The sequence below is a fragment of the Hippocampus guttulatus genome, chromosome 7, assembly GCF_054856545.1.
Source record: "Hippocampus guttulatus isolate MCC_2025c chromosome 7, RoL_Hgut_1.0, whole genome shotgun sequence".
Classification (NCBI taxonomy): domain Eukaryota; kingdom Metazoa; phylum Chordata; class Actinopteri; order Syngnathiformes; family Syngnathidae; genus Hippocampus; species Hippocampus guttulatus.
In genome coordinates this window covers 4,346,947-4,370,568 of record NC_141267.1, presented here as the reverse complement: position 1 = coordinate 4,370,568, position 23,622 = coordinate 4,346,947, and the positions used below count along the sequence as shown (strand labels likewise).

At 45.0% G+C, this 23,622-nt stretch overlaps 2 protein-coding genes and 1 pseudogene across 3 annotated transcripts in view; all 3 read right to left on the bottom strand.

Annotated features, from left to right (window-relative positions):
- Positions 1 to 1,885: 1,885 nt before the first annotated feature.
- LOC147202019 (uncharacterized) lies at positions 1,886 to 2,860 on the bottom strand. The gene has a single exon (XM_086115374.1). It carries the CDS (start codon positions 2,858 to 2,860, stop codon positions 1,886 to 1,888), a length of 975 nt encoding a protein of 324 aa, XP_085971500.1.
- A 5,613-nt stretch (positions 2,861 to 8,473) lies between these two features.
- The window catches only part of nlgn1 (neuroligin 1), a 107,868-nt gene continuing 92,719 nt past the window's right edge, over positions 8,474 to 23,622 (bottom strand). For both annotated transcript variants that reach the window (XM_086114764.1, XM_086114765.1), the window contains 3 exons: positions 22,277 to 22,433; positions 18,918 to 18,995; positions 8,474 to 9,841 (listed from right to left, as the gene is read on the bottom strand). In XM_086114764.1, coding sequence (XP_085970890.1) covers positions 9,245 to 9,841; positions 18,918 to 18,995; positions 22,277 to 22,433 — 832 coding nt within the window. In that variant the 3' untranslated portion in view covers positions 8,474 to 9,244. The remainder of the gene's footprint in view (positions 9,842 to 18,917; positions 18,996 to 22,276; positions 22,434 to 23,622) is intronic.
- Positions 16,511 to 18,283, bottom strand: LOC147202018 (uncharacterized; annotated as a pseudogene).

Genomic DNA, 23,622 nt, shown 5'->3' with positions numbered 1-23,622 from the left:
GGATCGTTACCTGTCAAGTGTGCTTCACATTTGCAAAAAGCGATTGTTCTAGGCAGCTGTACTGCTTCCAGCAATTGCTGGAGTAACAACTTGTGGGTTACTGCTGTACCCGTTGTTGTTTTAAACCCGCGGTTTGCCCAATGTCGACAGAACACATGCACAGACCCCCAGCAATATTGGCTGTCAGTCCATATAGTCACATCTTTCCCTTCAAACATTTTGCATGCTTGAATTAATGCTGACAATTCGGCTGCTTGTGCTGAGTAATTCGGTTTTAATGTTCCCTGGAATAAAACCTTCGTTTGTGTTGTCACCGCATATCCTACTCTATTTCGCCCATCCCCCCCTTTCTTTGCTGACCCATCAACGAAAAACTATTCACCGATCGGGAGGGGCACATCAGTCAAATCGGGTCGCGGCTTGGTGGAAACTTGAACTTGACTCCCACAATCATGTGGCGTACCATCCTCTGGGGTAGGTAAGAGTGACGCTGGATTCAAAGTGCCGCATCTTACTACCGTGATGTGCCCCTGTGATAACAGTAACGCAGTGAAATGGAGGTGTCGTGCGGGTGACAGAAATGCAATTTCTGTCTCTAACAATAGCACGGACACCTCATGGGGCACTCTCAAGGTTAAGGGATGAAATAACACCACCTCTGCAGATGCCTCGACCGCCAATGCGGCAGCCAGTACAGCTTGTACACACTCGGGGGTTGCTCGAGCCACCGGATCGAGCCGCTGTGAATAATAAGCTACAGGCCTTCATGTTTCTGCATCAACACTGATGTCATAAACCCATGTTTAGCTGTCACTGTCTGCTCAAATGGTTTATCATAATTTGGCAAAGCAAGTACCGACGAGTTTATCAATTCCCGTTTCACTTCTTCAAATGCTGTGATCGCACTTGGCGTCCATTTTATCTTGTCCTGCAGTGCCATTTGCTTATCGTGAATTATGTCTAGCAGGGGCCTGGTGATTTCTGAATAATTCGTGATCCACGGCCTGCAGTAGTTACACAACCCTAAAAATGACATCATCTGTCTCTTTGTCAGTGGTTTTGGGGTTGTGGCGACCGCTTTTTTCTGTTTGTCTCCCACAACGCGCCCTTCCCCGGTAAGGGTGTGACCCAGGTATACGACCTGTTCCTTCCAAAGTTGCATTTTATCTTTCGACACTTTATTTCCCGTTTCCCACAAATAATAGAGCAAGGCAATAGTATCGACTCTGCATTGCTTTTTAGATGCGGACGCGACCAAGATGTCATCGACATAGGATATAATTTGGCTATCCCGAACTGTAAAGGAGGCCAGGCAGCGCGCGATGGCCTCAGAGAAAATGGTTGGGGAGTCATAGAAGCCTTGTGACAATCTGGTGAAAGTTAATCTTTCTCCTTTATATGTGAACGTAAACCAGTGCTGGCTATCGGGATGCACTGGGATGCTCCAAAATGCATCACTCAAATCTATAACAGAAAACCATCTCGAATCAGGCCTAAGTGAATTCAGCAGGGTATGTGGATTGGGGACGTTTGGCACCCTTTTTTGGACATTTTGGTTCACTGCTCGCAGATCCTGTACAAGCCTCCACTTATTTGTCTGCATTTTTTTCACCGGGAATATAGGTGTGTTGCACGGGGAATCGGGGTTTGGCCTCAATATGCCCGCTTTCCGCAACGAGCTAATTAATGGCTGAATTCCCTGTTCAGCATCTTTTTTCAAGGGGTATTGTTTTATGATAGGCCTGTGTTCTGTTTTCCCCAGTATAGTTACTGGTGGAGCATTCTTAATAAGGCCAACATCTGCCGGCCCTGTGCTCCACAGTGTGGCTGGGAGGTGCTCGATGGCCTTCTCCTCCTCTGCAGTTAATACAAATGTGTCAATTTGTCAGCTAAAATGAACAGCTGGTGTGGTTGTCACCTTCCAATTGATGTGTTGACGCAACCAGCCAACTTCTGTTTCCTCGCACCCCAGATTGGTGGGGGAGGGGGTCCACATGTAGTTTGGGACAGAACTGGCAAGGTTATTCATGTCTTCCCATTCGTATTGCTCTGGTTTGCCGAGCCGTATGTAAATGTGTTGCCTGGGTGAGAGGAGGGGCTTGACCGCCCTTCCCACCCGCGCTGTGGCAAAACACCACTGATCTTTCCAATACACATGTTCAATAACAATACCCTGGGGTTCCAGGCCCAGAAAAACTTGCATGTAGTCTGGGTCTGGACGCGGTGTCTGCTTACGCCTTATGGTCACGTGCAGGTTGTTTACCGTTCGCACGTTACCTCGTGGCTTTAATTTGGTACCTGCCAATCGAACCAAACATTCGGAACTCTGAGTTTCGTCATCGTTCGGTAAATCGAGCGTCCAGAAATAGCGAGCCTCATCTTGGCTATCCCCCATGCGGGCTTCGACCTGGCCCTTGTGATTTATGACGGTGTAAATCTCGAGTTGCGTTTGAGCATCTCGTCCCAACAAATTGTGCGGAGAGCGAGGGTTTAACGCGGCTTCGACGAGTGCCGTCCGGTCTGGGTTTGTGGGGGAAGTGATGGTTAATGTTTGCGATAACGTCAGGGGCAGCACGGAGCCGTGTGCTCCCTTCATGCATATTTTGCCATAGCTTGGCTTCACGGTATAACGATCCCACCGACCGAGAACGGTGATGTCTGCACCAGTGTCAACAAGGAAAACAGTCGGGATTCCTTCGACCATTAGCGTCATTTCAGGTTTAGTCATGGGTGAGGTTTGACGTCTCAGCAAGTAGTTTTCCGTGTCGAAAACATGATTGCTGTCGGCTAAGATGTCGCCTTCGTCCTCACTTGAGGTAGGCGATTCAAACAAAGGTGCAGAGGGCTTTACCGCCACCATAGCCGCATCCTCTGTTTTGTTCCGTGCTAGTCATAATTCCCCCTCATCCGAAGATGAAGATCTAGGATTATCCCGCTCCCGCACGTGCCGGCCCTTCCGCTGTTGTCTGCATTCTTTTGCCATGTGACCCTTTTGTCCACAAAGGAAACATCTACCTACAACAAAACGTTTTTTGTCCCTCGGGGTTAACCTGAAGGGAGCAAACGACCTTATTTGTTTATTACTTTTATAAGGAGGACCCGGGTTTTTCATGTGTGCGTTTGGTTTTTTTGCGGTGTAATAAACGTTGGTCACGTGACTCTCATTCTTCTTTTTCTTGTTCTCGAGCCGCTCGAAATTCCGTGCATAATTCAAAACCTCATCGATCGGACATGTTGGCCAATTCAAATTGTGTCTTTTGACGTATTGGGTAACCTCAGGATGTGCTTGGTTCAACAAATGCTGTTTTAAATTCGAATTGAACAAGTCTGACTGTGTCTCAGGGATACCGCCGTGTATTTTGAACACTGTCCGCAGACGGTGGTAAAAATCGTCAGTTTTTTCGTCAGCCTTTTGAATACATGTGGCAATTTCTTTTGGATTTTGCGTTCGCTCGTATGCCTTGGTGCAACGTTCCATAATTTGGTCAAGAGGTCCCCCTAGCTGCGTAAGTTCATCATAGCACAGATAACCTCCCGCAGCTTTTTTACCATTAAAGTTGCCCACAACAGCGCCAAATTTGGATCCGGTGGTTAATGAGAGTAATTTCAGGGCCTCACTCGCGTTAAGCCTGTGGCTGTGGACTAAATCGGATAGTTCTCTTACGAACTCGTGCGGGTCGTCTTTTAGTTTTGGAAGTGACGCAGTCTCGAAATTCGGCTGGCGTCCACGGTCAATATACATATCCTCTTTCGTCGACGGCATTTGAATCATGGGGAACACTTGGAAAGGGTACCCTTCGAATCTAGATTCATCCGAATTATGCTCTAGCGGGGTGGATGGGTCGAGGATCCGCCTCTACTCCCACCCCCTCCGTGCCCTTGGAGCGCGTTTGGTGTTGATGTCCAGGGTTTGGACCGTCCTGCGGTTTGACCGGGTTCTCTAGACTCCAATTATCTGCGGTAGTTTGATCGGGGGGTGTTATGGGAGTTTGATTTGTTCCCCAGGACGGAGGGGGTACCGAATTCTTTCCTCTCGTAGTTTGCGACTGTGGGGGGAGCTCTCCCGAAATGGCGGCCGCTGGAGCGGCTGAGGGTCGCGTTACAGCAGCAGCTGCAATTAAATCCTCATCCAGCCTTTGACGTTTGTCTTTCGCCTTTTTCGCCCGTATTCGTCTGGCCCTTTCAACGAGTATTTTACATTTATACCATTGCTTTCCGTGTTCATTATTTTTCCGCTTTTCTTTGTCTTTCAGCGATAATTTGCCCAATACTGTTTCCAATTCATCGCAATCATTAACGTCTCCCGAGAATCCGTATTTCTTTTTCCACTTTTTCACGAATCGCGTTGACCCTCTGCAGTCGATTTCAGCCAATCTAGTGTTTTCGACTAACGCTTCTACATCGTGACGTTCTGTCGTCTGTTGCGTTCCGCTCAATCGCCAGCAGCCCGAGGACTTCCGTGTCGCCATGTTGCCTAGCAACAGCTGGAAGCGTTTACAGGTATTTTACACAAAGAAAAAAATCGCGATCTGGGTCTGGGTCGTTACCCGAAAACAAACGGTACGTGCCCGCGCCGGAGTTTATATGGGTTACGTTACCGCAATAGCGTGATCGCCAATCACACTTATGCCCTAACACAAAACTATCCGCGTAACATACGCATACAACGTTAGACGCACACATACGCCGAGGTGGTCAACCTCTGCAGGAAGGCAGCGCTTCCTTACCGTTGATGCTTCGCAAGAAACGGTATCTAAATGAGCCGATGCTCTCACAGATGCGCTTGGGCTCTGTGTCCCGTGGGAATCTAATTTCCCCCGTACCGCTAACCACGAAACGGTACTCGAGCTAGCCTACTCCATTTTCGGTGTTAACTCATCTAATTCCATCACTCAGTGGAGAGAACCGACTACGCAACGGTTACTCCACCACGCCGACTGACCTTATTTTCCCGACAATTGTCCCGATGCCGAGCTGAACCCAGGTCCGCTGGATGATGGCATTTGCTCGTTCCCCACGGCGTCCGGTGCGCGGCTGGCTCCTTCAGGAAAAGTCTCCACGAGGTCTGGTTGGCTTCGGAGGCGCAAAACGCGCGATCAGCCACGGATCGTCCACCGGAGGAAATCAGAGAGTCCAACAAACAAGCTCAAATCCGTTCGAACAAGCGCATCATCCTGCTGACAACGCCAAGTTTCTGTCAGAGATTTTCTCGGACAAAGTTAAAGAAATGACTCGGCACACAGGAAAATTGTCTTCAATATCGGCGGGAGCGGATCTCTGAGAGCGAACGACGGTTTAGTTGCTCTGCAATCACACTCAGAGTCCCGCCCACCGCGAGTTCGACATTTTATTGTAACATAGGCAAAATACAAGAAAAACACTGCCCCCGATATTTGCATGTCCGACCCCTCGGTAGTGATTGGTTACCTGTTTTTTAAACTTGAACCACCAGTACATTGGCGCCTTTTCTGTCTGGTCTACATCGAATTAACATGTTGCAGACTTTGCGGATGGCCAATGTCGCCTGGGCGCGACGGGTGTTCTCAACTCGTCTTTTGTTGCTCAACCGCTGTTCCCGAATTATTCATTCCCCTTTTGTGACAGAGTTTCGCCTTCTCCCCTGTGGTCGCCCACCTGCATTGACGTGCTAATTGTGGACTTCAACAGCCCTCCGGCCAGGTGGCCGGCACCTTTGTGTACAGGCATTTGAGGGTGCTGGATACGCACCCAAGCGCTTCGATGTGCCCAAATAAATGAAACTTTAAACATGATACAATTTTGCTCATAGATTCCTCTAACAACCGTTCAAGGCTGCCACGTGGCAAAGCATTGTTTCACAGAATCATTCGAGTGAGTGTGGAGAACATTAAAAAAAAAATCCCGTGACTTTTTGCTCATGTTGATCAGAACACATGATGACCTCCTCTTTTGCAGCATCACCGTGTCCAACTTCCCTTTTTTTTTCATTCTCAACATACGAAACTTCCCTCTTCAACTTACGTCTCACCATCATTATTTTCACTTGCCTTTCACCCTCTATAAGTATTCAAAACTTGGAGTCTCTACATCCATCCTCATCCATTTTCTATTACGGTAATCAATATTACATATACTACATGTAGCGCCGGTTGAAAGAATGAATCTTAACTGGTGGTAGGAAGTTTCTCTTCAATCCCATTAAATGCTGTACAAATTCTCTACACCGCAAAAGCTAGAAAATAAAACAAACATGACGTCATGAGTCGCGTTATCATTGCTGAATTTCCTGATATATTTTCGTCCTATTTTTTCACATTTTAATGCTCTCATCAACATGGACTCATGAATCTGTTTTCTATGTGCAAAATGCAAATATTTACTGAAATAACAATTTTGATTTGCAATTTTACATGAACATTTTTCACTTGGAGCAGTTATTCACATATCTCTCACACAACATTACTGTCCATCAACAACAGTGAAAAAAATATTTTGTCACACAACAGCTGCTTTAACAGCTCTTTTTATGGAATCAAAACAGAGCAATATAACATTATAAAGTGATCTAAGGTAAACTAGTTTTAAGCCATGGTTGCATACTTCGTTTTTCTCAAGTTTGCTTTGAACACAGCAGTCAGGCTATGTTGATTCTTTTGGTCCTTTTGCGCGGAAGTCTCTCTATGGTTTTGTGTAGACATCATTTCGGATGACTACACTTGGTTCGATGACAACACTGGAGACGTTTTATTTTCAGTGTGTTCGCTAGGTCGCTACCACTGCACCGCTGAACTCTCGACGTGCCTCAGCGCACCGTCACTGTCAGACGAACACAGAGAAGCTCACCCCCATTATTTATATGGACACGGAACACGGTAACCTTCCACACAAAATAGTTCCAAACAAGTAACAATTGCGTCAGTGGCATACATCGTACTCAACAGGCTACCTGCTCTTGATTCACCAGAGGCTCATCAACCTCGTCTCTTATTTCTCTCCCGAAACAGTGTCTCCTCCCGCTTAGTGTACCTTAGCCTTCTCCGCTACGTACAATTTCTGTACATAACTTGTAATGGAGGCTCTCGCTGGCAATCCGTAGTGGAGTCGTTCGATGCAATGCGAATGATTTCAGCTGGAGTTGAGCTGTGCACAATGTTGACAGGCTTGCATGGTGTAGCCATACATTTAGCTCTGGCTTCAGCAAATTTGTTCTTCATCGTGTTATCCATTTTCTTCGCTTTGAAATGATTTATAGCTGTCTGTCTTAGAGAAGGGGCGGAGTACTCACATCAGCTGTGTGCTTGGCCATGAAGTGGTATTTCAGACTTGACGTGCGATGATGATAGCTCAGTTTACGACTGCAAAACATACAGGTAACTGGTCTTGTCAGTGGAACAATCTGGCAACTTTTTAAAAGTAAACTTTCCATTCATAAACTCTTTAAGTATCCGTTTTCGGTGTCTCGCGCTGCCGTGGCTGGCAAAAGAAACATGTGCGTGGACCTGTGCAGCGTGCTTGTTGTTTTGTTTCTGGTTTATAGAGCAACATAACATCCGCTGTGACGTGTGCCGCGTTAATCTCGCGAGAAAAAAATGTATCCCGTTAAAATTCATTTAAATTAATGCCGATAAAAACGCGCTAAACTGACAGCTCTAATATATATATATAAAGAGAGAGAGAGAGAGAGAGAGAGAGAGAGAGAGAGTCGTAGATAGGGCGCTCAACTGATTAGCACGTCCACCTCACAATGCAGAGGTCACAGGTTTGTTTCCATCTCCGGCCTTCCTGTGTGGAGTTTGCATTTTCTCCCCGTGCCTGCCTGGGTACTCCGGTTTCCTCCCACATTCTAAAAACATGCACCCCGTAGGTTCATCGTTTATTCTAAATTGTCCTTAGATGTGATTGTGAGCACTGATAGTGTGCCCTGCGATTGACTGGCAACCAGTTCAGGGTGTAGCCCACCTCCTGCCCGAAGACAGCTGGAATAGGCTCCAGCACGCCTGCGACCCTCGTGAGGATAAGCGGATTCAAAAATAGATGGATATACTAGATAGATATATTCAACATTGAGAAACACTAAAACATTAAGAAGAAAAGGTAGCTGAAAAGTTGGCTTGTGCTTTGCCTAAATATGCATTATGCTCATGTTTCCACATCAACCAGACTAAAATGGTTAATCATAGAGCAATTTTACTACACTCAACTGTGTCTGGTATGGTATCAGTGTTGAAAAAATGACAGTTTCAAATTGCATAAAGTAGCAGAGTAATGTAGCGCTGGAATTATGGTACAATAAATTTAATGAAGTGCCAGCACAGATTGCAAACATTGTCCTCATATATTGCAACTGATATTGTCATCTGCACTTTTACCTACTGTAAGTCCCAGGCCACAGTAGCCACAGTTGTGGGAGTGAATCCCCCATAGTCTTCTGAGAATGTTTTTCCAATAATCCATTCAGGAAACTCAACTAAAATTCATTCATAAAGGGTGAAAATGATCATTTTTCCTTTTATTAAGAAAATAAAGTGTCATGCACACATTGTGTTAAAATCTACTCATCCTTCTGGTGCCCCAGATCTCCTTGGAACTGCCTGTATCTCCTTGGGTTCAGTCCTGCTGCGACAGTTGTAGACCAAGCCAATGACTCAATTCAATACAATGACTCTAAAGCATCAATGCTCAAAGTTCAGCATTACATATTTTAATTGATCTAATGTTAACTTTTTTCACGATTCTCAAACTCAAAAATACAAGAATGAAAAACTTCAGGTTTCCATTGTGCATATTTCATACTCTTCCTAAAATGTTTTTGTCTTTTCTGTTTTCATCCCAAAAACAAACAATCAAACAAACAGAAAAAAACAATGTATCCATTCATGAAATACATGCCAAAATTGCTTTGAATGGAATCTGCCCTGCAGTAGTCTACAGTGCATTGAATAGCTATTCTCATGTCACTCAGTCCCAAGCAGGTTCTAATACTTTGTACTTCCAGATTACACAGTTCCATTTTTTGGATGTATTTTCAGAGTAAAAATGCTGAAAAATATATCCTGATGTGTCTGTATAATTATGTTAATCTAGGTGTTTTGTACTTCTTGATTTTCGTGATTTTTACAATAAAAAAAGTGACTTATGTCCCTTGGTAAATGTCACTATAACCAGTGGTTCAGGCTGGTGTTAGCCTCTGACAGAGTATTTTAAGACTCTGAAAGAGGACGGACAGTAGTTAGGAGAGTCCTGCCTGTTGAGTGGATACCCTGGACTATACTCGGGTGGTGGAATGTGAGTGTGGGTGGGGAAGAGTGTTATTTTGCTGGCTGTTGGGAAAGGTGCTGAAAGATTGGAGAGAAGTAAGCCGTCCGATAGTACTCGGGATCATGGTAATGGTATTTGGTGTCATGAGAGGGATGTCATCTGGTGAGCGCCTCAAGGCCAGAGTGTAGTCTGGTGGGCAGGTAGTCCTTAGCAACACATCATGAGGATTCAGCGAATCACCCATCTGCCTGCAGTCTTGGTCCAGGTCTGAGTGTTGCTTCATCTGAAGAGACATTATCTCCTCCTCCTGTGTATGAGCAAGGTTGTTGGTTGCACTCTGTTGAGGGCTGCAGCGCTTGTGAATATCATGCCGGTGTTTGTCCTTCTTGTAGTAAAGAGCTGCAAAAGCCAGAATGTTGAGGAAAAGCAGAGATGCTCCCACGGCGATAGTCACGGACAACTCAGTGGAATAGTCACGCTGGTCCACCAGATGAGGTTGGTTGTGGATGTCCTGGGTGTCCGTTGGCAGAGGAGATGGGTAGGGGTTCTTAGTCACGAGAACCTTTGGCTTTGGGGTGCGGTTGCTCGCACCTGATGGAGAAATCTGAAGAAACAATGCATCAGAAATGTTGTTAAATAACGGTTGGTTGTACAATGATCATTTTATCCACACCAGGGCGGGGTGTCATTTGAGAAAGACGACAACTCCTGAGCAGCCAGTCTATTTCAGGTCACGCTGGTCAAGCATTTATTTATTTATTTTTTAGTTTAGGCACTAAGAGGCCTAATTCCCATACAACAGGTATCTTCACATGGTGAACTGTGCATCCTTACGCGGCCATTTCTATTTCACATACGACGCTCTCACAAACTGTGTATATTCAGTATTATATCACTTGTGATCACGTGGCCATAATGAGCCAATTAATTGTTCCTTTACTGGAAGTATTCTATTGTACTATTATTATATTGAAGGTACAACACAGCATGGCTGTTCTGAAGTTGATTCAGAAATGATTGTTGTTTTTTTTTTTAAAGAATCAAAGGAGTAAAACCTTTGTGTTCTTTCAGAAGCCAACTCAAAACCGTTGTGTCTCATGTTGTGAGACTGTGACCTAATTGCTTCATAACCAAACTCCAAGTCATGTAGAAAGCAGAGACTGAACAGCGAATCAATGTTCTCCCTTACCCCCGGATAGTCTGCATTTTGAAGAAAGCATTTGCGATTCCATTTTGGTTGTAAAGGAATGTGTCAATGCTGCTGCCGAGACACAAAGGTAATCAAAATCTGTTTCTTTTTTCATTTGTAAGATGCACATACCTGTCCTGAGGAAAATTAAGCCTAACTCTCAAATAAAAGGCTTAATTTGCCTGTTCAGTGTCTCTCGAAATTTAGGCCAGGAACATTTGTAGAGAATTGTAGTCCTCGTGTTTTTCCTTTTAAGAGTATGTTAAAGTTATTGGAAGGGCGGCCCGGTGGTCCAGTGGTTACCGCGTCGACCTCACAGTGCAGAGGACCTGGGTTGGCCTCCCTGTGTGGAGCTTGCATGTTCTCCCCGGGCCTGCGTGGGTTTTCTCCGGGTGCTCCGGTTTCCTCCCACATTCCAAAAACATGCATGGCAAGCTGATTCAACACTCTAAATTGCCCCTAGGTGTAAGTGTGAGTGTGGATGGTTGTTCGTCTGTGTGTGCCCTGCGATTGGCTGGCAACTCGTTCAGGGTGTCCCTCACCTACTGCCGGAAGACAGCTGGGAGAGGCTCCAGCACCCCCCACGACCCTGATAAGGATAAAGCGGATCGGAAAATGGATGGATGAAATTATTGCTGTTGTTTGCATTTTAATATAAAGTGTTAAGGGAAGGGTTTAGATGTGTATTTCAAACTCACTTATGATTTCTGTGTTACAAAGAATTCATAATAATAATAATAATAATAATAATAATAATAATACATTTTATTTAGAAGCGCCTTTCAAGACACCCAAGGACACTTTACAATCAGACAAAAACAATAAAACACAGTACGGGTTGAGCAGCGGCAGCGTTCACTCAACCCCGAAAGTCGGAAGAAATCACAAGAGTGGGAGAAAAAAAACCACGCTCGAACTATCCTCATTTTGAGGATAGTTTGAGTTAGGCAAAAAACTTCCTGCACAAGCATATGACAATTACAACAGGTCACAAGACATGAACAATGTGTGATCGTCTGGTTGTGTGTGCGTGACAGGCCTAGCTGCTACGTCAAGGTCATCTCATGGAGACGGTCCTGGCTTATCAGACTATGGCCGAGAAGGAGGGGGTGATGGTAGGGCACGAGCTTCCATGCGTACTTTCATCAGGGGAAGGTCGAGATAGCAGATGTTGTTTTTGGTAGCAGGGAGTCCAAGAATTCCAGACAGCCTTGAAGTCCGTGGCTTGTGTCTCTCAAATGGCGTCGATCAGCCAAATCCGCGATTTCTTTCAATATTTGAGCACGAATTCCAGTTTCACCAAGTTGTTGCCCATCTTGCAGTGCCGTTCCAAAGCCGCATCAGTTTGCGGTTGAGCACAGTCTGAGTCTGAGTGTTGGACATCCGCACTTTACCATCCTTAGACCCGCAGCCTCTTCCAATAGAGCCGCTCCCGTCGGTTGAATTTTTCGATAGATCAGGAAACTGCTAGCGCCAAACAGCAGTATACCTGTTATCAGAAGGCCGATAATGTAGATGTCTTCCACATCCTCAACGGACAGTGTTGACAGGCACACCATTCTCCACCTCCTCCAGGGATCAAGGGTGTACCCAGCAGCAGAAGTCCCCGAGGGGCATGTAGACTCCCCACTGCCTGCTCTTCTCATCAAGAAAATTTTTTCGATGGCATCGAGAGACCAGCCAACCAGTTCCATGTTTGTTTTTAGGATGAAAATACAACAGGAGGCTAGGAAAGTTAGACAAAAGACAGCACATGGACTGAGTGGCGAGCAGGGAAGGGTGGGGGTGGGGGTGTGGGACAGGAGCAGAAAGCAAAAGCGTCCGCCTTCGTCGAGAGCCAAGCAAGAAGTTTCGTTAATTTACATTCTTGCATTGTTCTCTTTTGGTAGGAACAAAATAGCTTCATTCATGGTACAGACAGACATTTTTTTCATGGAAAGCAAAACATCACAATTATAATTTTTTTTCCTCAGAATTTTGTGTCAAGTTGCCTGTTAAACAATTTCCAATACACACAGCCATAAATTAACTCAACATCAGAATCAGAATTATCTTTATTGGCCAAGTATGCAGAACATAAGTACAGCCCAAGGACATTAGAGGTCAGGGTTGGTAGGTCACGAGAGCCTCCCTGTCCCCTCTCCTGCATTCAAAGCATAAAAAAAGGCAACCACCACTGCCAATAATGATGATAGTTTTTCTCAAATGCTAAAACACAAAAGCCAATCCTCTCAACCAAATGACCAGTTGTCTAAACATATTTACTAAATCTAGCCACCATTTGCTAATACCATAAATGCATTTCACATGAAGACAATTCACAAAACACAATCCGCTGTTCTCATAAATCTAAACACATTTTTCCTTGCCAAAACACAAGTTGCAAAGGAATTCTGCTCATATTCTCAAAATAAAGTCATGTGATGCAAAATGCTTGCCACAGTCAGCAATATTTGAACACAATGAACATACTCAAAATTGAAGGCACTCTGAACTTCAAGTTCAGAGTGCACAGTATGCTGAAGATTCCAAACAAACACAATAGTTGAAGGCAGAATCAGGGGAAGAGGAATTCGAGCCAGAGGGGGAGAGCGGGACATGGAAGAAAAGGAGCAGGCCAATGAGGAATAGCAGTTTAAATGAGTGGAGGAAGAGGAGCAGGCCAACGAGGACAAGAAGCAGGCCAACTTGGAGGAGGAGGAGGCAACCAAAAGGGAGAGGAGAAGGTCCAGGGGGAAGAGTAAGACAACCTCGCACTATCATCAAACTCCGGGAGATCAGAGACAAATTCATTGCCAATAATGTCAACTTTAAGCGCATTGATGATGTCATCTTGGCCACAATCAACGCAGTTCTCCGGTGTCAAAAGATGCAGATGAAACAGGTCCATAGGGTTCCCTTTGTGCACGACACAAATACCTACGTTACGAGTACGTGCAAGTAAGTATACATCCATGTTCACAGTACAGTTAGTGGACATACTGTGTTGCTCAGTAGCCTACTTTACTTCTGGACAGTACTGTGCTACCTGTTGTTCTGAACACCTGTGCACTTTCACATTTTCACAGAGGATATTACAGTTGGACACAATGACCTCATGAGTACCTCTTCCTGGATGAGGCCGGTTTCAACTTGCAGAAACAAAGGCAAAGAGGCCGCAACCTCATTTGGCCAAAGAGCCATCACTGAGGTTCCTGGCCAATGTGGGGGGTAATATTACTCTCTGTGCGGCCATGGGTTTGGAGGGGCTTCTCCACGCATGCTGTCCTTAGGCATGCACCGCCAACAACTCCATCCTGGGGCTGCACATCCCATTTATGTGATCGTTTGGGACAATGTCTGCTTCCCCAGAACAAACCAGATCAGAGAGTATAGTCCACCACCAACAGTAACCAGCTTTTACAGTAAATGTCTGTCTGCCACCCTCCTCCCCTTTGCTGAAACCCTAGAGAGGAAGTTTTCCCATTGTGGAGATGGAAGGTTTATGACCAAACACTACAGAGAATCTCCTAAGGGCAATGGAGAAGGCCTGTGTTGACATCCCAGTGGAGGCCTTCCAAGGATGGAATCACCAGTCTGCGGCTTTTTCCCCGCAGTGCCAGGTAAGAGAGAATATAGTCTACGATGTGGATGAGGCGATGTGGCCCGATGCAGCTCAGCGACGTGATGCTGCACAGTGATTGTGGTGTGAATAAAGTAAATAAAAAAAACTTCACACCCTGAACATGTTTTCAAGAGTACTGTTGTGTGATTCTGTTTTTGCATTGAGTTGTGTTACAGTAATGTACATGCAGTATATTTCTCTAGATGTATGCTCTTCATAAAATCTAAAAAAAGATCTAAGAAGATCCGTGACTGTAAACTTTCTAAAAATATGCATCGGTAGTTATGAAACAAAGAAACTTGAACATTGAACATTGTCTTTTCAATTGTTTTGCTGTAGTGTGTAACAATTTGTTTAGTGTTTACATTTTGAATGCTTTGAAGCTGCTCTTTTGGTGTGAAAGTTTGAATTTTGAAGTCAGACAGTGTGGTTGTGTTTGAAAAGGGTATTGTGTTTATAAATTGAGGAACATAGAGGAAACCTTTGTGAAATGTGTTTTAGCATTTGAGAAAAACTGTAAATTAGATTATTTTTTATTTTAGTTCTGTGCATAGTTTACATTGATTTATATGTATTTACTGATATTTTGCAATTCCAATAATGTCAATGATTTCATATTTCTTGTTCAAATATATGATGGGCGAAAAGGCAAGAGTGGCTCTGAGAGCGAGTTCCTCAATTAATTGCCACAGGCAGTTATTGGCATGTCCCTTCAAAAAATAGACAGCTTTTTTTCTCCCCAAATACAGTGGCACCTGAAGTTACGAACTTCATTCATTCTCTGAACCCATTTTTAACTTGAAACGTTCGTAAACCGAAGTAACCTTTCCCATTGAAATGAATGGAAATGTTTTAATAAAGCGACAGCTACAAGTACCTCGGTATACCACAAGCCAATGGCAACCTCGAACTGGCAACAAGGAAAGTGAGGCAAGTCCTAAGAAGCCAGCTCAATGGCAAGAATAAGACCTGGACAATAAACAGCTATGCCCTGCCAGTGATCAGATACCCTGCAGGAATAATAAGGTGGCCAAAGGAAGAGATTCAGACCACGGACGTTAAGACCCGAAAGCTCCTAACCATGCACGGAGGGTTCCATCCCAAATCCAGCACCCTGAGACTGTACGCAAGCCGAAAGGAAGGAGGCCGGGGACTAGTGAGTGTGAGAGCCACTGTCCAGGATGAAACATCCAAGCTCCATGAATACATCAAGGAGAAGGCTCCAACGGATGACGTCCTCAGAGAATGTCTCAGACAATGGGGAACAGAGGATGAGGCGCTGGAAGAGGGACTATCATGGGAGGACAAGCCCCTACACAGGATGTACCACCAGACCATAACTGAAGTGGCTGATCTCAAGAAGTCCTATCAGTGGCTAGAGAGGGCTGGCCTGAAGGACAGCACAGAGGCACTCATCCTGGCTGCTCAGGAGCAGGCCCTGAGCACCAGAGCCATTGAGGCCCAGATATACCACACCAGACAAGACCCAAGGTGTAGGTTGTGCAAAGAGGCACCTGAGACGATCCAACACATAACTGCAGGGTGTAAGATGCTGGCAGGGAAAGCCTACATGGAACGCCATAACCAGGTGGCTGGCATAGTCTACCGAAACATCTGTGCGGAGTATGGACTGGAAACCCCAAGGTCAAAATGGGAAACGCCTCCGAAGGTGGTGGAGAATGACAGAGCGAAGATCCGGTGGGACTTCCAGATCCAGACTGACAAGATGGTAATAGCGAACCAACCAGATATCGTGATCATAGATAAAGGGCAGAGGAAAGCCGTTGTAGTGGATGTAGCGGTCCCAAGTGATGGAAACATCAGAAAGAAGGAACACGAGAAACTCGAGAAATACCAAGGGCTCAGAGAGCGTGGAAAGTAAAGGTGACAGTCGTGCCTGTGGTGGTCGGAGCACTCGGGGCAGTGACCCCCAAACTAGATGAGTGGTTGCAACAGATCCCGGGAACAACATCGGACATCTCAGTCCAGAAATGTGCAGTGCTGGGAACAGCAAGGATACTGCGCAGAACCCTCAAGCTTCCTGGCCTCTGGTAGTGGACCCGAGCTGAATGAGGGACGGACACCACCCGAGGGGTGAGACGAGGATTTTTTAAAGTGCTCATGTACTGTAGCTACAAAACAATGCCAAAGCTTTGGCACCAAATCCTACAATCTTATGGGATGATATTCATAATATTGAACTTGTCTTCTTTTCCTTTCAGCTTTTCCCCTCAGTCGTCACCACAGCGAATCAGTTGCCTCCATCTAACCCTGTTTTGTGCGTCCTCTTCTCTCGCATCAGTTACCTTCATGTCCTATTTCACTACATCCATAAACCTCCTCTTTGGTATTCCTCTCGGCCTCCTGCCTGGCAGTTCAAGACTCAGCATCCTTCTCCCAATATATTCACTCTATCTCCTCTGGACATGTCCAAACCATCTCAGTCTGGCCTGCCTGACTTTATCTCCCCAACCTCTGACATGAGTTGTCCCTCTGATGTATTCATTCCTGATTCTATAAAACCTGGTCACTCCCAAAGAGAACCTCAACATCTTCATCTCTGCAACCTCCAGCGCTGCCCCGTCTTTTCTTCAATGACAATGGCTCCAGTCCAAACAGCAGGGCTGGTCTCTTCAGAGTTTTATACACTTTTCCTTTTATCTTAGCTGAAACTCTTCTCTCGCACGTCACACCTGACACTTTTCTCCAGCCGTTGCAGCCTGCCTGTACACGCTTCTTCACCTCTTTTCCACACTCTCAATTGCTCTGGACAGTTGACCCCACGTACTTAAAATCCTCCACCTTCTTTATCTCTTTTCCCTGTAATGTCACTCTTGTATTTGGGTCCCTCTCATTCACACACATGTACTCCATCTTGCTGCGACTGGCCTTCATTCCTCTCCTTTCCAGGGCAAACCTCCACCTCTCCAGTTTCTCCTCCACCTGCTCTCTGCAGTCCATCACCATAGCGAATAAGAAGGGGCCCCTGGTGAAGTCCCATCTCCACCTTGAATTCCTCCGTCACACCGACAGCACACCTCACTGCTGTCTTACAGCCATCATACATGTCCTGCACCGCTCTAACGTACTTCTCTGTCACCCCAGAATTCCTCATACAATACCACAGTTCTTCTCTCGGCACCCTGTCATACACTTTCTGCAGATCTACAACGACAATGCAGTTCCCTCTGGCCTTCTCTGTGCTTCTCTATCAACATCCTTAAAGCAAATACTGTACTGCATCTGTCGCACTCTTTTTTGGCATGAAACCATACTGCTGCTCACAAATGATCACTTCTACTCTTAGTCTAGCTTCAACTATTCTTTCCCAAAGTTTAACTGTATGGCTCATCAGCTTTATTCCTCTTTAGTTACTACAACTGCACATGTCCCTTGTTCCTAAAAAGGGGCACCGACACACTTCTCCATTCCTCAGGTATCTTCTGACCATACTGGCCACTGCCACCTCTCCTGGACACTTCCATACCTCCATTGGTAAATCATCAGGCACGAGTGCCTTTCCACTCTTCATCCTCTTCAGTGCCCTCCTCACTTCATCCTTGCTCATCTTTGCTACTTCCTGGTCCAGAACATTCACCTTGTCGACTCTTTGTTCTTTCTCATTTTCCTCATTCATCAATTCTTCAAAGTACTCTTTCCATCTTCCCATCACAATATTGGCACCTGTCAATACATTTCCATCTCTATCCTTAATTACCCTAACCTGCTGCATGTCCTTACCATCTCGGTCTTGCCTACCTGTATAGATTAGTCTCTCCCTCCTTACTGTCCAACCTAGAATACATCGTAGGCCTCTTGTTTGGCCTTCGCCACCTCTACTTTCACCGTGCGCTGCATCTCCCTGTACTCCTATCTACTCTCTTCAGTCCTCTCAGTGTCCCAGTTCATCTTTCTCTCTATGCACTCCTGCACCTCCTCATTCCACAACCAAGTCTTTATCTACTTTCCTTCCAGATGATACACCAAGCACTTTCCTACATGTCTCCCTGATCACATTAGCTGTATTTGTCCAGTCGTCTGGAAGCACCTCCTGACCGCTCAGTGCTTGTCTCAACTCCTTCCTTAAACTCATGCAACACTCTTCCCTTTTCAGCTTCCACCATTTTGTCCATTTGCTCTCTTCATCTTCCTCACCACCAGAAACTTAAATGGAAAGGTTGCAAACATACTTGTCATGATTCTGTTTTTGTGAAGATTATGTTTGTTTGTTTTTTCCCACCTGTTCTTGTCATCTGGGTCCCTGGTGTCAACCAATCAGCTGCAGGACCAGAGGCCTGATCCCAAAGCCATCACCTCTTGCTGTTCCAGCGGCACGCAGCCTGCAACTGTCACCCATTCCTGTCCCGGCGGTGCACGGTGGTACACTCGCCTGACTTGTGAGCGGGCAGCGTTAGATCGGTTCCCACTCAGTGACGGTGTGGATGCGGATGTTAATGGTTGTTTGTCCCTACATGTGCCCTGAGACTGACTGCCCACCATTTGAGGGTGTAATCTGCCTTCCACCTGAAGTCAGCTGGAATAGGCTTCAATAACTTTCTGCGACCCTGTTCAGGATAAGCAGTGTTGAAAATGGATGGATTCATGCCAGTTGGCCACCAAATACTGAGTCTTGGTTGACTTTGAGGTTTCTTGCATGAAAAGATTATTACAGTCAGAATCTTGTTTTGTTGCCGTCCTCTGCTGCTTTTGGATTCCACAGTTAGTGTTTTGTGCATACCTTAGATTTTTTTGCATAGCTTACTTAGTTGGGGTTTTGTTCTCAGTTAGTTATTATTTGTAAACGGCATGTTTTCTTTGGCTGTTTGGATCATTTTGAATTGAGAATTGGCATTAAATAAGCAACACAGAATTTAAAAAAAATCCTACCTTGGTGGTGGTGGCAATCAGCTGAGTGACATCATTGAGGCTGTGCAAATGAGGAACCAGCTCCAACCACAAATTAACCTGAGGCAAACAGAACAAAGGATATGAATCTATCTATCTCACCACCTACCTACACACTCTCTCTCTGCCTCTCTCTCTCTCTCTCTCTCCTGTCTCTGTCTGTCTGTCCACCTGTCCGTCTACCCACCAGCCCATGTCTATCTCGCTTTGTCCCTCTGTCTAAGTATTTCTCTCTTTCTCTCTTTCTCTTCCATCCATCCATTTATTGATCTCGCAGGTTGCTTTACTATAAACAACTGATATGCCTTAACAGCAGCTCCTTTACTTTTTGTTCTTCTACTTTTTTTCCTTTCATAACTTTGCTGCTGTAAATTGGGAATTTCTCCATTGTGAGACGAATAAAGTTTTTCTTATTCTTATGCTTGCTTTGTTGCTCACTGTTAAAAAAATGCATTTAGTCCACAAACATTTGTCTCTAATTCTTTTTTCTTTTGACAGTTGAACAATTTGGAGTGTGCAAAAGCCCGGGGTTTAACAGCAGTGCCCTGTAAAATGTTATGAGCAGTAATGCTCGTCTTTTTTTTCCCAAACATTTTTAAATTGTGTACATAGCACACCTCTATATAGAGTAGAAAATATGTATTTCTTAACAAGTCACAGCAATATAGAAAAAGGATAACAACAACAAACACAAAAAAGGCAACACACATTTACTATCTTGACATTCAAAGACACAATAGTACAATCTTGTACAGGCCAACCATTACCCCAAACGATCCATTTCTGCAAATAAGGTGCTCTAGTAGATACAAATTCTCCCGTGGGGTGAACAACCATGGACTGCAGAAAGCAGATTTTGTGTCAACAGGCCAAAGGGTTTCAGGAGTTTCTTAGTTTGTTATTAAACCTCAAATTATGTAGAGCTGGTGTGGAGCATGTGTGTCATATGTTGCAACAAATCAGGAATGAACTTGATATTTTCTTTTATTGTAATTTATTTTTGGATGCAGACTGTGACCCTGGTTTTGTCATTTTTTTTCCAAGGGTTAACTGTCACTGAAACAAAATGGTTGTTGCAAGTGAGGGAACGAGATTTGTTTTTAATAATAAAATCCAAGCAAGACAAAAAAAGAAGACCTTAGTATTAACTGAATTATCTTTTTAATTTTTTTTTTTTTTTTAATGTGGCACCAAAAGCAGCACAGAATCGGAGCAGGGGTAGGGGACCACTATACTAGAGGATGGTAAGGTGACATCTAACTGCCCAATGCAACATGACAACACAGATATTCTCTCTTCTTTTTAATTCAGTCTTATCTTATTGTGCAAAATAAAAGATGAGCTTGTCTCTGACTAGGGATGGGTACTGAACCCCAGTACTAAACTGTAGTACTGTACTGTGTGATCATATTACAACAGTAGTTATATTATTTTGAATTATTTAAAAACGTCCATTGTGTGCAATTCAAAACATTTTGCCAGTCCATCATACATCATTCGTCAGTGGCCCGGAGAACTGTCCATCATCGTCAGTCCGCCAATTTTTTTGGGAGCAAAACCAAACAAATTCTCAGTGTCATGTTATTTTAACCACATTTCCATTTTGTAAATGTATTTATTTATTTCTTTTTACAACATATAGCGTATGAACAGTCTTTGTGTTCTGCATTCTGGTTGGCTGTGGGGAACCTATTCTCAAAAGTCTGTTCATAAGAAAACAGCACCAACAACTAACCAAAACTGTTCTTCACGGGAAAACACCCGCACCAACCGATTGCCTCATTGTCACATGTATAAAAACATAATACCAGTCTGAAAAAATACTTTGAAGTCAAGATGGCGCCCGAGTAGGCAGCCGTCAGCAAGTGCTCTCATGAGCCTTGCTTTTTTTGTTGTTTTTGTGTTTGTTTTGTCACTTTGTGTTTGTTGTTACGTCGTGTGGACCTGATGTGGACTTTTTCAGCATTTTTTGGCCACGACATTCATCAAGGAGGAGACTGTGCTCGGTGGTAGCGCCTTCTTGGCAGCATGGGTATACCAGCACTGTTTTTGACTGGGAGGAATGTCGGCGCCATTTGACTGTTGTTGCTGGACAGTCCCGGGGCGCTTGTGTCTTGCGCCTGTAATGGGCAGCATTTTTCACAGCCCCGCTTTGTTCAGCGGAGCGATCGGTGCTGTTGAACGGTCTGCGGCTGGATGGATGTAAGTCTTGAGGAGCCGACGATGAGAAGAAAGGAGCGTTAGCGCAGAGCGCCGATGCGGATTTGGAACTGGGAGTCGCGGCTTGGAGTTTGAAGCGGATTACGTGGGACAGGAGAAGTGAACTAATCTCTTTTCGTCAATGGACGCTACAGCTTCGTGTATGCTTTCAAAACTTAGCTTGTAGCAGACGTGTGCACATTTTCAGCATGACGTCTCTGATCCACTGGTGAAAGGACACTTTGATCCTCTCTTTCATCTAGAACTGTTTCAGACAACAAAGTGTATGCAGAAAATTGGTGAAGATTGCACGACTGTCTGTTTCCTATGTGTTGTGTTGTGTTGTGTTATTTTTGTTATTTTGACTTCAAAATGGCGCCGTGAGAGCGGCTGCCTTTCCAGCAGCTCCTATATTTTGTTGTTCTACTTCTTCCTTTCATAACCTTGCTGCTGTGAATTGGGAATTTCTCCATTGCGAGACTAATAAAGGTTTTCTTAAAATATTGAAACAAAACTCACAATATTTTGGGTGATAATAACATTGGAAGCATTGCCTTGTTGACGTGCCTATGCACATTAAAGAGGTTAAAATATTAGGAAGTTAAAGAACCTCTCATCTGCCCTCCGGGATGGCCACCAGACACAAGACCCTCTCATTTGGCCTTATCTGACCTGTCTTTGATATTGGGTTTGATTTAGTATTCTTTTGTTTGTGTCTGTCTCATTAGGTTAATGAGCCCACCTGTTCTCGTTTACCCAATCCCTTGTGCTACCCAATCGGCTCTCTCTTCCACTTAGTGTCTTATCCAGATGTTGCTTATTGTCTTGTAAATTTGTTTTTAATTCCTTGCTTTCTTTCATCTGGAGGACAACCCTTCCTCCATCCCACAACGATTGGGTCACTACGCACAGTGTGTGATCAGCGTGTTTATATACATTGTGTGTGAGTGTGAGTGTGTATGTGTGTGTGTGTGTGTGTGTGTGTGTGTTTGTATTTTTTTTCGTCTTAATGGAGTGTTGTGTGTTAAATTTGGCCACAGTAAATAACACAAGGAAAAGGAAAAACAGATGTTACATTTTGTTTTATGTTATACATCATTCATTTAAAACATCCACTTTTACTGGAAAGATAAGTAAAATACCTTGTTGGCACGATAGTGCTCTTTGACACGTGGCTTTAGCCCTATGTGCAGGTAAAGCTGATCTTTCTGGTTGTAGCGTGTCCATGCCACTTCTTCAAAGCGGTTGGGCTTTGTGTGGATGAATTTGGTGTCTTGAGGTACAGGCTGATTAGGGTCACTGAAAAACATTATCAAAAAGCAAAATGAAACTATCATCAACAGGAAATTAAAAAAGAAAGAAAAGGAAAAAAATCACAAAATTTCAATATTCAGTTCAGTATTTTCTTTTTTGGTAGGGGACCCCATATTCCCTAAGCAGCCACCACATAACTCCCCGAGGGACTCGGTCGAACACCATCTTTAAGTCTTCAAAACCATGTAGATTGGCTGAGCAAACTGCCATGCACCCTCGACAGTGCAGACAGTGAACAGTGCTTGCTTCTAGCTGTTTACTGGTACACTCAGTTGAAGTTTACAGATGTAACAAATAGAATCAGTCATTGTGCCCATCCATCCATCCATCTATCCATCCATCCATCTTCTACCGCTTATCCGAAGTCGGGTCGCGGGGGCAGCAGCTTTAGCAGGGAAGCCTAGCCAATATCTCCCCAACCACTTCTTCAAGCTCTTCCCGGGGGATCCCAAGGTGTTCCCAGGCCGGCTGGGTGACATAGTCTCTCCAGCGTGTCCTGGGTCGTCCCCGGGGCCTCCTACCGGTGGGACATGCCTCGAACACCTCACTAGGGAGGCGTTCAGGAGGCATCCTAATCAGATGCCCGAGCCACATTATCTGGCTCCTCTCGATGAGGAGGAGAAGCGGCTCGACTCTGAGCCCCTCCCAGATGACCGAGCTTCTCACCCTATCTCTAAGGGAGAGCCCGGACACCCTGCGGAGAAAACTCATTTCAGCCGCTCGTATCCAGGATCTTGTTCTTTCGGTCACGATCCATAGCTCGTGACCATAGATGAGGGTTGAAACGTAGATCGACCAGAAAATTGAGAGCTTCGCCCTTTGGCTCAGCTCCTTCTTTACCACAACAGACCGATACAAAGTCCGCATCACAGCAGACGCTACACCGATCCGCCTGTCGATCGCTCGCTCCTTCCTACCCTCACTCGTGAACAAGACCCCAAGATATTTAAACTCCTCCACTTGGGGCAAGATCTCCTCCCCGACCCGGAGGGGGCACTCCACCATTTTCTGACTGAGGACTGTTGTTTCAGATTTGGAGTTGCTGATTTTCATCCCAACCGCTTCACACTCAGCTGCGAAACGCTCTAGTGAGAGTTGGAGAGTGTTGCTTGAAAGAGCCAACAGTACCACATCATCTGCAAAAAGCAGAGATGCAATACCGAGGCCACCAAAA